Source organism: Octodon degus, unplaced genomic scaffold (assembly GCF_000260255.1).
Source record: "Octodon degus isolate 3935 unplaced genomic scaffold, OctDeg1.0 scaffold00071, whole genome shotgun sequence".
NCBI classification, from domain to species: domain Eukaryota; kingdom Metazoa; phylum Chordata; class Mammalia; order Rodentia; family Octodontidae; genus Octodon; species Octodon degus.
Genome location: NW_004524647.1, coordinates 11198808 through 11213892, shown reverse-complemented (window position 1 = coordinate 11213892; position 15085 = coordinate 11198808). Strand labels below are relative to the sequence as shown.

At 41.3% G+C, this 15085-nt stretch overlaps 2 protein-coding genes across 2 annotated transcripts in view; one reads left to right on the top strand and one right to left on the bottom strand.

Moving 5' to 3' along the window:
- Atp5f1c (ATP synthase F1 subunit gamma) overlaps positions 1 to 13365 on the bottom strand; it is a 20378-nt gene extending 7013 nt beyond the window's left edge. The window contains exons 1-4 of the mRNA XM_012515601.2: positions 13236 to 13365; positions 4443 to 4477; positions 3622 to 3753; positions 2 to 74 (exon numbers count right to left, since the gene is read on the bottom strand). Of these exons, the coding sequence (XP_012371055.1) occupies positions 2 to 74; positions 3622 to 3753; positions 4443 to 4477; positions 13236 to 13291 (296 nt within the window). The 5' untranslated portion in view covers positions 13292 to 13365. The remainder of the gene's footprint in view (position 1; positions 75 to 3621; positions 3754 to 4442; positions 4478 to 13235) is intronic.
- Positions 13366 to 13530: 165 nt separating this feature from the next.
- Kin (Kin17 DNA and RNA binding protein) overlaps positions 13531 to 15085 on the top strand; it is a 42024-nt gene continuing 40469 nt past the window's right edge. Inside the window, exon 1 of the mRNA XM_023719765.1 lies at positions 13531 to 13644. Within this exon, the coding sequence (XP_023575533.1) occupies positions 13531 to 13644 (114 nt within the window). The remainder of the gene's footprint in view (positions 13645 to 15085) is intronic.

Here is a 15085-nt window from a genome sequence, read left to right as displayed (position 1 = left end):
ATCCGAGGATACACCAATGAGAAGGTGTTTCTTTTTGTCTTCAGGTACCTTAATATCAGCTTTTTCATATAGAGCTTAGAAACAAAAAAGGGCAAATACTTTTCTAAATATGCAGTTCATACACACACACACACACACACACACACACACACACACACACATTTTTTTTTAATGGTACCAGGGATTGAACTCAGCACCCTGTGCTTGCCAGGAAAGTGCTTATTCTACTGAGCTATCTCCCCAGCCCACAATTCATATTAAATACAGCAATAATTCCTAATTTACAAAATGGTGAGCTGTTTTCAAAATATGCATTTAAGTCTAGGTAGCACTGACTGACTAGTATAATCAAATGTCAGTACACTTACTGCTTACAACCAGGCAGAGACTCAGGAAGGTTTAAAGCTGTAACAGCCTTTCCCAGGGGTCAATTAATGGCCAATTTTTCAAAAATGTTGACTAAAAAAAAAAAAAAAAATTCCAGCCAGCTGTGGTAGTACACACCTAATCTCAGTACTGGAGAAGCTGAGGCCTAAATTACATAGTACAACTTTCTAAAAAAACCAAACAAACCAAATGAAAAAAAATCCCTAGTACAACTAAAAACTTATAAAGAGGTAGAATTATGGAGGCACCTACTTATCTAGATACCAGACTTCTATAGAATGCAAACTTCAGCATACAACTAAAACAGAAGAAAATAATATTTACTGAGCTGCTCAAATAAACTGCACATCAATTTCTTATTTTAAAAAACAGGCTGGGCAAGATGGGACTTGCTTGCAATCCTAGAACTCTGGGAGGATAAGGCAGAAGAAATTCAAGTTCAGCCCAGTCTGGGTTACCTGGCAACCTAGACCCTGTCGCCAAAAAAGAACCAGAAAGAGCCACTGTACTATAAAAATAAAAAAGCACTGGAGATACTGAAGTAATAACTGCTTATGTAGTATTGGCATTACTTTACCAACTTTGTTCATCTGGGCTTCCGAGAAGCAGAGGGCAAGAGGCGAGGAAATGGGATGGGAGATCCATGACCTTGCTGGCTGAGAAGGCTGTGAAAGATCACGTGAAGAGGTGGTCTCTTCACAGGAGCCTCATAACACCAGGCACAACTGCCCTGTGATAGAAAGCACAGCTGCAGCAGCTGCAGAGAGACCTGTGTCTCCCAAAAACACCTGCCTCAGCCACTGGTGGAAACAGGCCTTCGCTAGCAAGGTCTGGCTAAATGCAAGGTGGGTCTCAAAAGCTGGCTGCCATGGGGAAGCTGGGCTCTGTGCAGTGCAAGATCCATTACCATATCTCAAATTTTAACTTCTAAGTACCTGCTTCCCAAAAAAACAGGTATAAATACTCAACTCTTGAAGTTCAGGATCGCTAAGAACACTTAAGTCTCTCTTTTTTTATTATTACTACTATACTACAAATACTCAAAGATAGTGTAGTTTCTGTTTTTAGATGATTTTATGGTGTAATGTTTTGAGGGGAATGAAATTGTTATGTTTATTCATAATGGCAAAAAAGTAAATTTTTTTGAGACAGCTTATTATTTTGCCCAGGTTGGCCTTGAACTGGTGAGATTCCTGCCTCAGCCTTCCAAATAACTGAGACTACAAATGTGTGCTACCACATCTACCTTTGGAAGTAACTCTTTAAAGAATGCTTTTATCTCCCCACTGTAACATAGCGAGAGGGATTTTTTTTGGTGGGGGGGACCCTGGGGGTAGAAACCAGGACCTTCATAGAGCTACATGCCCACATATATTTTTATTCTTGGACACAAGGCCTTGCTGAGTTGGCCATGCTGGACTGGAACTCGTGATCCTCCTGCCTCTGCCTCCCAGAGAGCTGGGATCACAGGCGTGCACTACCACACCTGGCTACGAAATTCAAGGAGACAGTGAAGTAGAACAGAGAAGGGGCATTGGAAGCAAAGGAAACCAACAACAGCAGTGTGGGCACAAGGGTGCAGTAGGAACAGAACCATGTGAAGACTCAAAGGCTGAGACAACAGGGCGGAAGAGACCTGGGTTGGGAAGCACAAACGATTGACATCTGAACTATTCTGAATACAGGGTGGGGCCAACTATGGGGCCAATGCAGAAGGCAAAGGACAACAGACTGAGCAGGAGGGACAAGGCTACTCATATGAAATTGTTCCTTGGGAAGATACCAGCCCCAAACTTAAACTTGGAGACCTGAGCTGATAATAAATGGCTAAATAGTAAATGCAGACTCACTGGATAATACTGTCTGTCTGTCTGTCTCTTTTTCTCTCTCTCTTGGTGCTTAGACTCAAACTCAGGACCTTGTGCTTACCAGGCAGGCGCTATAGGCTGAGCTATATCCCTGGTCCCTGCATGATTTTCTTTACTTTTGTACGTACCTTTTTTTTTTTTTTTTTGGTACCTTTTTTAAAAAATTATTATTAAGTTAAAAAAGTTAGAGGCGACTTAATTTAGTATGAGGGAGCATGAGAAGCCAGGAGCTTAAACACTATAGTCAGGGGTCAAACAGAGAACTTGTTTGGGGTTTTTTTTGGCGGAACTGGGGATTGAACTCAGACCCTTGTGCTTGCCAGGGAAGTGCTTATTCCACTGAGCCATTTCTCTGGCCCCTCAAACAGAGAACTTTGCAGCTTTTTGCAATTTTGCTTATCTTCAAGAAATACAAAAATGAAGTACAAATTCTTTTTAAAACTACCATCAGTTTTCCTCCATTAAGATCAACCATGCATGGATTATATAAAATTAGAATGGAAAAATGGTTGATGCTTTTGAAAGGATAAGAATACTATCTTAAAATGTAGAATGAAGGGCTGGCCAGATAGCTCAGTGGACTAAAGCTCCTGCCATGTCCCCAGGGTGCACTGAGACAGCAAATGAGACTGGGTGTGGTGGTGTGTGCCTGTAATCCCAGGTGTGCACCTGTTTCACTCTCTCCATGCCTGGGAGAGTGAAAACAGGAGAATCACTACAAGTCGGATCTGTGCAGTGAGACCCTGTACTAAACACATTTTTAAAAAAAAGCAGGACAAGTTCATCTGTGACCACTAAGTCTACTCTCCCTGCAGGCCACACCCTTCCCATCACCCAGCCCCACCCTCAAGATGGCCTAAAGCAGCACACCTCAAGACAACTGCAGGAGTTCAAGCATTTGTCTCTACTGCACTGTTTCTAAGTGTTTTTATTTTGATTTTTGAGACAGGATCCTTCAATAGTTCAGGCTGGCCTCAAACTCACTATATAGTCCAGGATGGCCTCAAACTCATAGCAATCCTCCTGCCTCAATCTCTTCAGTGCTAGAATTATAGACATATCCCACCAAAGCCAGCCCCAAGAATTTTTAATGGAATATTAATAATCTGGGAAAAACCTCAGCATGTTAAAAGGTAACATAGTGACATGCAATGGTTGATAAACAGGCTTTGAAGACAACAGGTGAAGAGTCACACACTTCTTGTCCATTTGTCTAGGATCCCAGCAGTTCCTGCCCTCACAGGACTGCTGAGTACAAGGGCTCCGACAAGGCTGGCACCACAGTCAGCACTACACAGTGGTCCCCAGTGCTCTTCTTTATGGGAAACAGTTCTCCATAACTTGTGGAATAACAATCTTCTCTTACCAAAAGATCCTATTCCATATATTCGAGCCGGTTTCAGCTCCCTCTCAGCTCGGGCATATTTTGCTGCTGCTACCATTTTCATAGACTTGGTAATTTTCTGGATGTTTTTGATTGACTTTAGTCGCCTGGTAACTGAAAAATTGAAGTTTGTTAAGAAAGGAGTTACAGTAACATTTGACTAGTAAATTTCATTGCAAGTTTTCCAAGAGCAAAAAGGAATACTTTGCATCTAGGCCATCAATAAACATCATAATGTTAAAGCAGTCTTAATGTTAAAACCAGTACTAATAAAAAGAGGAAGCTACTATTTAGACAGGACGGGCAAATGGCAGCATAAGAGAATAGGACACTGTGCACTTACTTTTTTCGTTATGTACTTAAACATTAAAGGACATTATAAGTCACCTTAACCAGATGACCCTTCACATCATTTTTAAGCATACACAAACATACAGTTTTGTTTCTTTGGAGACAGCATCTCACTATGCAGTGCAAGCTGGCTTCGAATAATTCACTTTCTAAACCAGGCTGGCCAAGTGCGGGATTACAGGCGTATGCCACCACACCCAGCTTACAAATAGGATAGTTTTCTGGTTATATCCTTACATCCTAAAGACCACAGAATACAAAAAACTTTCTGATATGTAGCCTTATACTTGTCTTTTCCAAACCAAGTTCAAGGTCCTGAACATGTCATGTAAATTCGTTTTGTCAATTTTGATCAACGCACTATGGGTTAAAGTGGTATTTTTAAAAAAGCATTTTATTTGTCAAAGTTTAGTTTTTCTTGATTCAAGTATCAAGACAAATAACATACTTACTATCTTTCAAGGTTGCCATATTTCGGACTTGAATCCTAAGAATAGAAGTTTTAAAAATATTTCAGTTTTTCTGAAACACGTCAGTAAATAAGAAAAAAATGTCAATTGTTTACATTAAATATCTCATTAAATCTATCAAATTCAAGACTCTGGATACATACAGACATATTTATTTAAATTTCCAATACTGATGAGCAGGGCCTGTACATATCAAAGACTTCACCTTATTTAACAGACTCGAACACAACCCTTTCACTGAGTCCTTGACATCCACAAATGTTCTATTTCTTTTCTTTTGTCTTTTTGAAACAGGGTCTTGCTATGCAGTTCAGGCTGGTCTTGAGCTCACTTTGTAGCCCAGGCTGGTCTCAAACTTGCAACGATCCTCCTGCTTAGCCTCCCAAGTGCTGGGATTACAGGTGTGCAACACCACAGCCTGCTTCACAAATCCTCTATTTCTACATCTGTATCTTGGCTTAATTTCCTGGACAGTAAAGTCCTTTCCCTATTAGGCTATCTAACTATACTTAAAATCAAGTTCAGACTGCCCAAACACAGCCCTGACTTCCACAGTCAGCAACCTTTAATAAATAGTACACAGTCAGTTACAGCCTGGCTGGCCACACAGATAGGAGTTCACTTAAACAGATTTGTACCTTTTCAGTTCAATTCAGTAAATGTTTCCTAAGCAGCATCTATCCTGCAGGCACTGGTGAATAAGGCATGGCCTCTCACTGTAAGGCACACATTATCATCTCACTGGTAAGATTCATGAAAATTCAGACTTAAATACAATTTAAACAAAGATTTATCTATTAAAACTAAGGGCTGGCCAGGCATGGTAGCACATCCCTGTAATCTCAGCACTCAGGAGGCTGAGCAGGTGTATCATTACACGTTCAAGACAAGGCCAGCTTCAACTGCATAGCGAGAAGGCACCTGTCTGGTAAGCACAAGGTCCTGAATTCAATTCCCAGTACAAAAAAAAAAAAAAAAAAAACCTAAGTGCTAATGTGCAAGAATAAAAATGATAAGACTTAAATGTCAATGAAATACAAGAGGATCCCTGCCCTCGTGGGAAACACAACATCATATAAAATGTTCAAGTCTTCAAATCCAAACATAGTACTTGTTCTGGCAGGCAGCACCTCACAAAAGATGTAAAAAAAATCAGTAAATCTTTGCATATAGGAGCGCCTGATGAGGGCCTTCTCAGAACAAGAAGTAGTATTGAAAGACAATGTCATATACAAGGAATTGTAAAAAATGGTAGACAGGGTAGATGGATACAAGTTGTGTTTAAATATTAAATACTGAATATTTTTAAATAATAAAGAGTAAATCAGAGTAAATACTACTTTGTAGGTCACAGGCTTTGAAAAGAATGTTTATAAGCACATAATTCAGTTTAGTTTTCACATGGCAGTGAGAAGATGAAATGAGACTACACTGATGATCTTTCAAGGCATGGAGATGTGAGCTTCTCTACTGCAGCTTCCACGCACAAGATAACAAGGACAACCAGGGCCAAGATGGGAGCCACGCCACAGGAGACCAGACTGGAGAGCAAATTCTTAGTGGAAAGAAAAACAGTGAGACTGACCCAAGCTTTCTAATTCAACATCCTGAGTGGATGGTGCTGCTATAACCAATACAGAAGAACTCGCTGGAGATAATGAATGTTGAATAAAAGACTAAGTGGGTAGGTGGAAATGTCCAAGGGAAACAAGAGCTTCCGGGACTTCAGATACATATGTGAAAGCTATCAGTGACATGCTCATTGGTGCTACAGCCCTAATCAAAACAAACTACTCAACAACAGCAAGTAGAACTAATAGCAGAAGGAACAGAATGCACTAATGCTCTGAAGCAAGTATTAACTCAGTAGTGAAACTAGATAAACACTGTTAAGAAAGGAAAACTAAAAACAAAAATCAAGTTATAGTATGTACAGGTATAAACTCCCTATAATGAATGTGATCTTTATACCTAAAATGTACCAATAAGCTTAATTTAAAAAAGAAATGAAAACTAGACTCATCTCTCATAAAAATAGATGCAAAAATGCTCACCATATGTATTGAAAGGAATTACAGCCAATCCATAACCAAGTGGTACTTACTCCATGTGTGGAAAGGTCATTTAGTGTTCAAAAGTACAGACAAAGCATCTGACAAAATCTAACACCCATTCATGATAAAGTCTCTCAGTAAATTAGGAATAGAGAGCATCGTTAGCCTGACAAATCTACCCAAACCTATCCTTAAAAGGTGGGAAACTAGAAGTTTGCTTTCTTTCTTTTTTCTTTGGCGGAACCAGGGGTTGAACTCAGGCCCTTGTGCTTACCAGGGAAGTGCTTATTCCACTGAACCATCTCCCCGGCCCTGAAGCTTACTTTCTAAGATTGGGAATGAAGCAAGTTTTTTCTCATATCATCCTTATTAGATACATCCTGAAGCCATAGCTAATGCAATAAATCAAGAAAGTCAAATATACAGTCAAAATCTCTCTCTCCCTCCCCCTCATTCCCTCCCTCTTGGTATCCACAGTGTTTGGTTCTAGGGCCCCCTGTAGATGTCAGAATTCTTTATGTTCAAGTCCCTTATACAACCTATGGGGGCCAGAGATACAGCCTCAGCGGCATAAATGCCTGCCTGGCAAGCACAAGTCCCAGAGTTCGATCCCCAGTACAAAAAAAAAAAAAAAAAAAATCACAGCACTTCAGTAAGGCAAGAAGATCCCAAGGTTAAGGCCAACTTGAATGGCTTATATCCTGCCATATTTTTTTTGTTCCTTTTTCCTCATATACTCATTTATTTTTTAAATGTATTTAGTACAGGGTCTGTCTTCACAGATTGGACTCATAATGCTCCTCTTGTTTTCAGCTTCCTAAAAACTGGGATTACAGGTGCGCACCACCATGCCCAGTCTCATTCGCTGGCTCAGAGCACCCTGGGGGCAGGGCCAGCACAGCATGTGATACCAGGGATCAAACCCTGGTCCTTGCACTTTGCCTAAGCCAGCACTTTATCTGCTGAGCTATTTGGCCAGTTCTTCCTCATATATTTTAGGTCACCTCTATAATACTTATAATGTAAAAAGTTGTTACACTGTTGTTTAGGGAATAATGACAAGAAAAAAGCAATTGTATGGGTCTTCAGATTTGCCTTCAACTCACTACATAGCCTAGACTGGACTCAAACTCATGGCAATCTTTCTACCTCTGCCCCGAGTGCTGGGATTACAGGGATACACCAACGCCTGGTTCACAGTACAGATGCTTTTATTTTATTGATTATTAATTTATTATTTATTAATTGTTAACTGGGAATCAAACTCAAAACCTCAAGCCAAGCAGGTACTGTGCCACTGAGCTATATCCCTGGCCAGAGGCTTTTAAAAAATTATTCCTTATCTCTAACTGGTTGATTTGAGATCCACGTTCATGGACTGGAAGCCTCAATGTTGTTCAGATGAATTCTTTCCAACCTGACACATAGATTCAACATAATTCCAATTGAAATCTTAGCAAGTTACTTTGTGAACATCAATAAAGTGATATGAAAGCTATATGGAAAACTAAAAGAACTACAGAGGTTAAACAAAAATATAGAAAAATTTAAAGACTGACCCTACCTGACTTCAAGACTTACTATAAAGTCACAGTAATGAGACAGCCTGGCACTGGTGAAAGAATGGACAAGTGTGTCAACAGAAGGGAACCGAGGACCCAGAAACAGTAACACCAATACAGTCAACTGGTCTTTGACAAAGAGGCAAAACAATGAAAAAAAAATGCTACTTTCAACAAACAGTGCTGGAAGAATCAAACATATTCATGCCAAAATACTAATCTAAAAATTTACTCAAAGTGGATCACAGACCTAAATGTAAAATGCAAAGCTATACAACTTCTAGCAGATACTACAGGAGAAAATCTAAGTATCTTGGGTTTGGCAATGAGTCTTCAGATACAATCTTAAAAGCACAATCCATGACGGGGAAAAAAAGGTAAGTTCAACTTGAACTTCTGCTCTGTGAAAAATATTTAAGAGAATGAATAGCCAGGTATGAAAGTGCACACCAGTAATCCCAGCTACTAAAGAGGCTGAGGCACAAGGACTACAATTTGAGGCCAGCCTGGGCAATGTAGGAAGACCCTGTCACAATAAGAAGGGATGGGACATAGGTTTAGTTGCTAGTACTGGAAACAAAGAAGGAAAGATAAAGACAAATAACAGACTGAAATAAAATAATTGTAAATGTATGTCTGAAAAAGGACCTATGATAAAACATAACTCTTAAAGTGCAACCTAAATTAAAAATGGACAAGCTGGGCATGGTATCTCAGGCGTAAAATTCTAGGAGGCTGAGGCAGTATGACTGCTAAGTTTCAAGCCCAGCTTGGGCAACTTCGTGATTTAACAAGATCCTATCTCAAAATAAAATATAGCATAAAGAGCTGGGGATGTAACTCAGTGAGAAGGCCCTGGGTTCAAACCCTAGTGCCACCACCACCAAAAGAAAAGGAAAAAAAATTGCAAAATTCAACAAAGATAAGGATGGCAAATAAGCACATAAAATGATACTTGGTATCATGTTATTATGGAATTAGAAGTCAAAACAATGAGATACCACTATACATGTTCGCTAACAGACAAAATGTAATAACACTCGCAGCAACAAATGATGGCCAGGACGTGGGACAGCATGGACACTCGCTGATGGCTAATGGGAACACAGAGGGCAGCCATTCTGGGAGATGGTTGGGCACTTATTACAAAGCTAAACACAATCTTAATATGGCCCAAAGATCATGCTTGTAGGTATTTGAACAACTGAACTAAATACCTATGTCCACATAAAACCTGCACCCAAGCCTTCACCATAGCTTTATTCAGCACAGCCCCAAACTGGAAGGCACCAAAGTAAGCAAGATGCTTCTCAATGTGTAACCTAGCCTCCCTGGTACATTCATGCAACACAGTACTACTTAGCAGTAAGAATAAATGTACTATGAAGTCATAAAGAGACAAATCTTAAATGCATATTGCTACATGAAAGGAAGCAGTCTGAAAAAAGCTATATATTGTGTGATTTTTAACTATATTCCATGCCAGAAAAGCTAACACTGTAGTAACAGCAAAGAGAGCAGTGGTTGCCAGGGTTGTGGGGGAAGGGGAAAATTTTCAGGACAGTGAAACTGCTGTGGATAATAACAGAATGCAGGATACATGTTCTTACACTTTTGCCAAAATCCACAGAACTATATAAGAAAGAGTGAACCTTAATCAAGCTACCGACACTCATGAGTAATATGGTACTAATAGTGATCATTAACTATACCACTGTAAAGCAAGATTTTAGCTTTAACGTGAAGCTGTCCAGAGTGGTAAATGGGAATGTGAACTCTGTATTAAATGCTCAACTTGGTGGCTGCTGAATCCAGTTTTTAGGTGTAGGTTCTGCAGCCAGGTGTGCCTGTAATCCTAGCATTTGGGAGGCTGAGGCAGGAAGATTTCAAGTTCAAGGTCAGGTTGGATTACAGATCCATTCAAAACCAACCTCAGCTACAGCACAAAAAAACCAAAAACTACAACAAACATGCAGTTAGGAAATAATATACTTTACATGGTTATTGTTGTAATCATGTTTATGTATACAAAAATAAGTCTGGAAGGTCATAACCAAAACAATTATTTAAAAAAAAAAATCATTCAGCTTAGTTTACTACTCCTACTGTTAGGGCATATAGAATATTAGGTTTAGATGTGAGAATCAATGTATTAAAGGAAAAATCAAAGCTGAAAAATACTGAAAACTGCTACTCCAGAGGACATGACTCCTCTATCAATAATCCTTTCTCATAATAGCATGCAAAAAGTAGCATTACTTTTAGTTAGCTTTTTCTGGCATAGTGACTTTTGCATCCCAAATACAAGAGTCATATTAAAGAATATCTAACAGGACAAATCTCAATTGTATATAGATTTGGATGAATATAACGCTTTAGTTTCCTAATTATTCCAAGTGACAGGTATTAAGTGGAAGCATGATCTACGATTTTTGAGACAAAGTTTCACTGTGTAGTCCAAGCTGGCCTGAACTTGTAAGATCTTCCTGCCTCAGCCTCCCAAGTGCCAGATACAGGTGTGTGCCACCATACCTGGCTTCACCTGTTATTCTGTAAGCTGTGCACATGCTGTAATTTAATGTTTACCAGAGCTCTTATATGTAGCCTCCACTTATAGCAGCTCTAAAACTATGTAATTCCTTATTTTTTATACACAATTGGACAATCAAATAGCTGTGAGCAGGCCAGGCACAGTGGCACCTGTCGGCAAAACCAACACCTAGGAGGCTGAGGCTCAAGGATCGTTGAGTTTGAGGCCAGCCTGGGCTATATAGTGAGTTCACAGACAACTTAAACTACTTAGCGAGACCGTGTCTCAGAAACAAATGACAAAAAATCAAATAGCCACGAGCTCACTGACGGCTCTTTTAAGAATAGCTCAACCTACTGGATTAGGCATTAAGGTAGATTTTGCATTGAGAGGATAAAGTTCTGAGTCACTGCATCTGAATCATTGTCCCAGGAAACCCTCAGATAGTTTCTTTGAGCAACTTGAAAACCATCTGATAGAGTGGAGGGAGAATCAAATGAATTGTAGATGGCCTATATCTTCTATCATTCTAGGGCAACTACCAGATATGAAAAGGAACAGAGGGAGTCAGGAATGATACACTGTTCAAAGAAAATGAAGTTTGACTTTTGAAGACTATATAATGCTATGTCATAAAAATTAATGAAGCAGTATCAGCAGTATCCCTTCCCTCCAAGGGAAGTATCCAGTATATCTAATTCTGATACTAAATCTCTGTGCAGAAGTCCATTGATGGCATATACAACAAAAAGTGACTGCCTCACACTTCTCCACCCCCACCCATGGTCTTTGCTTTTTTCCCCTCTCTTTTCAGATAGAATACTCTTACATATTCTATATAGAAACTATATCTACAAAATTATTTTAATTTTTAAAATTAATATATTGATCCACACTTGCGTTTCTCCCAGTGCCTATGTTCTTTGCAATTATTCACCTATCCTTACATTAACCCAGCAAATTTTGTATTATTATGTCCATTTAAAAGGTGAGGAGCTAGCTGCACAGACACTAACTTTCCCAAGGTCCCACAGTCAGATGAGTGGTAATGTAAGAATCTAAAAATATTAAATTGTAACAATAATATGGGAAGCTGTTATAGAAAAAAAGAGCTGATTAAAAAACAACAAAAAAAAAAGCTGATTTTTACTGAGCAGCAGTGGATGCCAGTACCTGTTCCAAACTCACACCATAACTGTTCACATTTCAGCATTTTCCATAATACCCCCTGGTGCTGGGCAGGCACTCAGCAAGGGTCTGCAGAATGATGAACAAATGGGACAACGTACACAGCTGAGACTAAATACTGTGGCTTAATTCCCATGAATATTCTTTCTCAATACTGACTGACTAAGGTATCGGGGAATGAACCCAGGACCTTCCACTGAACCCTTCCACTCAACCCTTTTTATAAGGTGTTCTTTCTCAATACCAGGGGGAACAAATTCTGACTTCCAAGTCTAAACAAAATTTTATGTAGATAACTCACATTTTTTATTATCCTGAAATTTTTGCATATTGCTATAAATTCTTTGTGTAGTGAAAGATCTATTTCAATTGTTTTATAGCCCTTTACCCAAATTACAAATACTAACCTACTTTAGTGCTTCAGCTGCTTAGAAAATTTCCTCATAAACAAAGAGAATTTCAAGGGCACAGCCTGTAACTAATAATCCCCTTCTAGGGGCTGGGGAGATGGCTCAGGAGAATAAGCGCTTTCCTGGCAAGCACAAGGGTCTGAGTTCAATCCCCGGTTCCGTCAAAATAAAATAAATAAATAAATAAATAATAATCCCCTTCTCTGTGTCTAAAAGTGCTTTCCTACGTTAGCTTCGTGTACAGCATCACCCACAAGCCAATTTTACCTGTCTCTTCCTAGGCTTCGAATGCGCCCAAATGAATTAATATTTAAAATCGTCAAAACTTGCAGCATCTTTTAAATATATGGCAGTTAGCAAACTTCACTTAAGGCGTACGTGTCTCTTGTTCCCTGGGACTTCGGGACAATTTCATGACCTTGCAGAGTAACTGCTTCAGCACGTTATGGAGATAGTGCGGGATGCCTTTCCCTTTCTCGCCAGCAGGTCTTTAAAGTCCCTTCTCCACGCACGACCCTGAACCTTCATCCCTCAACACTCCGCAGAGCGCCTGCTGCAGTGCGTGCTCACTGAAACAATCACATCCTAAAGGGTCACTCTGCCCGCACCGGCAGGCTTCAAAGGCGTCCAGGACACACAGTGCCACTTGGCGTCCCCCCTCCTTCACCTTGCGGGCCAGTCAAAGCCTTCCCTGGTCTGATGCCCCTACGCGGTGGGAGCTCAGGAGTATTTCTGGAAGGCGAGTTCAACGTCGGCCGACCCTGATCCGGACTAAGGGCTGCGCCTCACGGTCCCTGGGCACCCTCCCGGCCCCAGCGGACCTGGCGTGACCTTGCTCCCTCTGACCCGGGCTCCATTCCTAGTGCACAACCTTCCCGCTAGGGCGCCGCTTCCTTCGGCTCGAGCAGCCGAGGCTGCTGGGCCCTGCAACCCCGGGTCCGCCCTAAACGCCCCCAATACTTCCTTCAGCCCATCTGACTGAGTGCTTTAATCCCTCACAATCGTTCCAACGTTCCCGCAAGCTGCCATACCATTGCGGCTGCAAGGCCCAGGCCGACAGCCCAACGACGTTCGCCCGAGAGAACATGGTAGCAGCTTTGCTGAAGGTCGGGCAGACAGGCCTTCTCGCGCATGCGCCTTTCCCAACCTCAAGCGTTCTTTCAATCTCGCTTCCTCGCGCCTGAAAGAAGTCTCGCGAGCGTTGGTGCCGGGTCTTTCCAGGCCCTTTTTCTGGCTGTCAGCTTTGTCCCGCCTACCGCCACAGTCAACTTCCGCTTCCGGGCGGTTGGGCTCCCTTCTCCCGAAGTGGTCGTCTCAGTGGTCGCGATGGGGAAGTCAGACTTTCTTACCCCCAAGGCCATCGCTAATAGGATTAAATCCAAAGGGCTTCAAAAGCTGCGCTGGTATTGCCAGATGTGTCAGAAGCAGTGCCGGGACGAGGTAAGTAGGCCTGGGAGCGCTCCCTGTCTCCCCAAGGGACGTACTAGAAATCCAGGTTCCAGTCCAGACGCCGACGAGGGCGCGGCTCTCGGGTTCCCGGTCGTGAGGTCTCGGAGATGTGCGCTCGACCCATTACAGCGTCTTTTCCTGCCGTCTGCGGCCCTCGCGGGGCTCTGTGACCTGTGACACCTTTTTCCTCGTCCTTCCTCCCCTCCAAAACAAATGAAATCCAAAGGTTCGGCAGCTTTCGTAGATAACGATAGGGCAGGACGCCTGGGAATGAACGACAGCCCATCACATCCGACGTGGCTCTTGAGAGAAACGGGGTGAGTAGAGGTCACACCTCCTCGGAGTCGGGTGGCAAAGGAACAGTGCTGGTCCAGAGGACTCAACTGAAAAGTGCCAAACACAGTTCCAAGTGTAGAATGAAACTGTAAAATTCCGCGTCCAGAAAGAATTAACACTGTGTTTAAAGTGATGGACTAACCTGGAGTCAGGCTGTTCAAATTGTGAAGTCAGGCTGTGGCACTTGGTAGTGACATGGTCTAGAGGTGGTTATGTTCTCTTTATTGACTTGATCTGTAAAATGTAGGTAGTATTTGTACCGCTTGTAAAATTGTTGAGTTTTAAATGAGTGAATTATATATAAAATGGCCCAGAGTCAGTAGGTCTGGAAAGGTTTTGTATATAGGGCTGTGGAGTTTGCACTTTTCCCAGTTAATGAGGTGGGTGGAGAGCAGCCTTCTTCATTGGGCATTTTTCTCTGGGGATTGGGTTGGGCAAGAGCAGAAGAACACTGAGGCAATAAGAGAATTCTAATCCAGTGCTGCTTTCTTTTCTTTCTCTGATTTTGTCAAAGACAAGTCTCATACAGAAAACTAGACACTGGTACAGTGAATGTCCATGTGTCCATTACCTTGTGTCTGGGTCTGTCTGGCCTTGTATAACAATACAGCAGAAACTTATTTTCACAGTTCTGGAGGCCAGAAAGTCCTAGTTCAGGAGGCTGGCACGGATGCATTCTAGTGAGGGCCCTCTCTCTGTTCTGTAGACATAAGTTCCTCCAGAAACAAAGAGAAACAAGCTGTAAGCTCTTACAAGGGTGTTAACCCATCATGGGTCTATACCCTGAGGACCTAATCCACAACTAGTTACTTCCCAAAGGCCCTGCTTCCTCATGTCATCCTGTTGGGGTTAGAGTTTCAATATTTTGAATTTTGGAATTCCATAACATTTTTTTTTTGCTATATTTACTTTATTTCAGACATTTTAAGCCTCAAGATATTTCACCTCTAATATGTAAATACATAAATAAAATTTCAGTATTTTTCTGTATAGCTGCAATGTAGGTTTATATGTTATCAATATAACAATAAAAATTCCTCACTGTCCTCTGATACAGTGAAGGCAAACGTTTTAGAGCTTTCAGTGATACAAACAG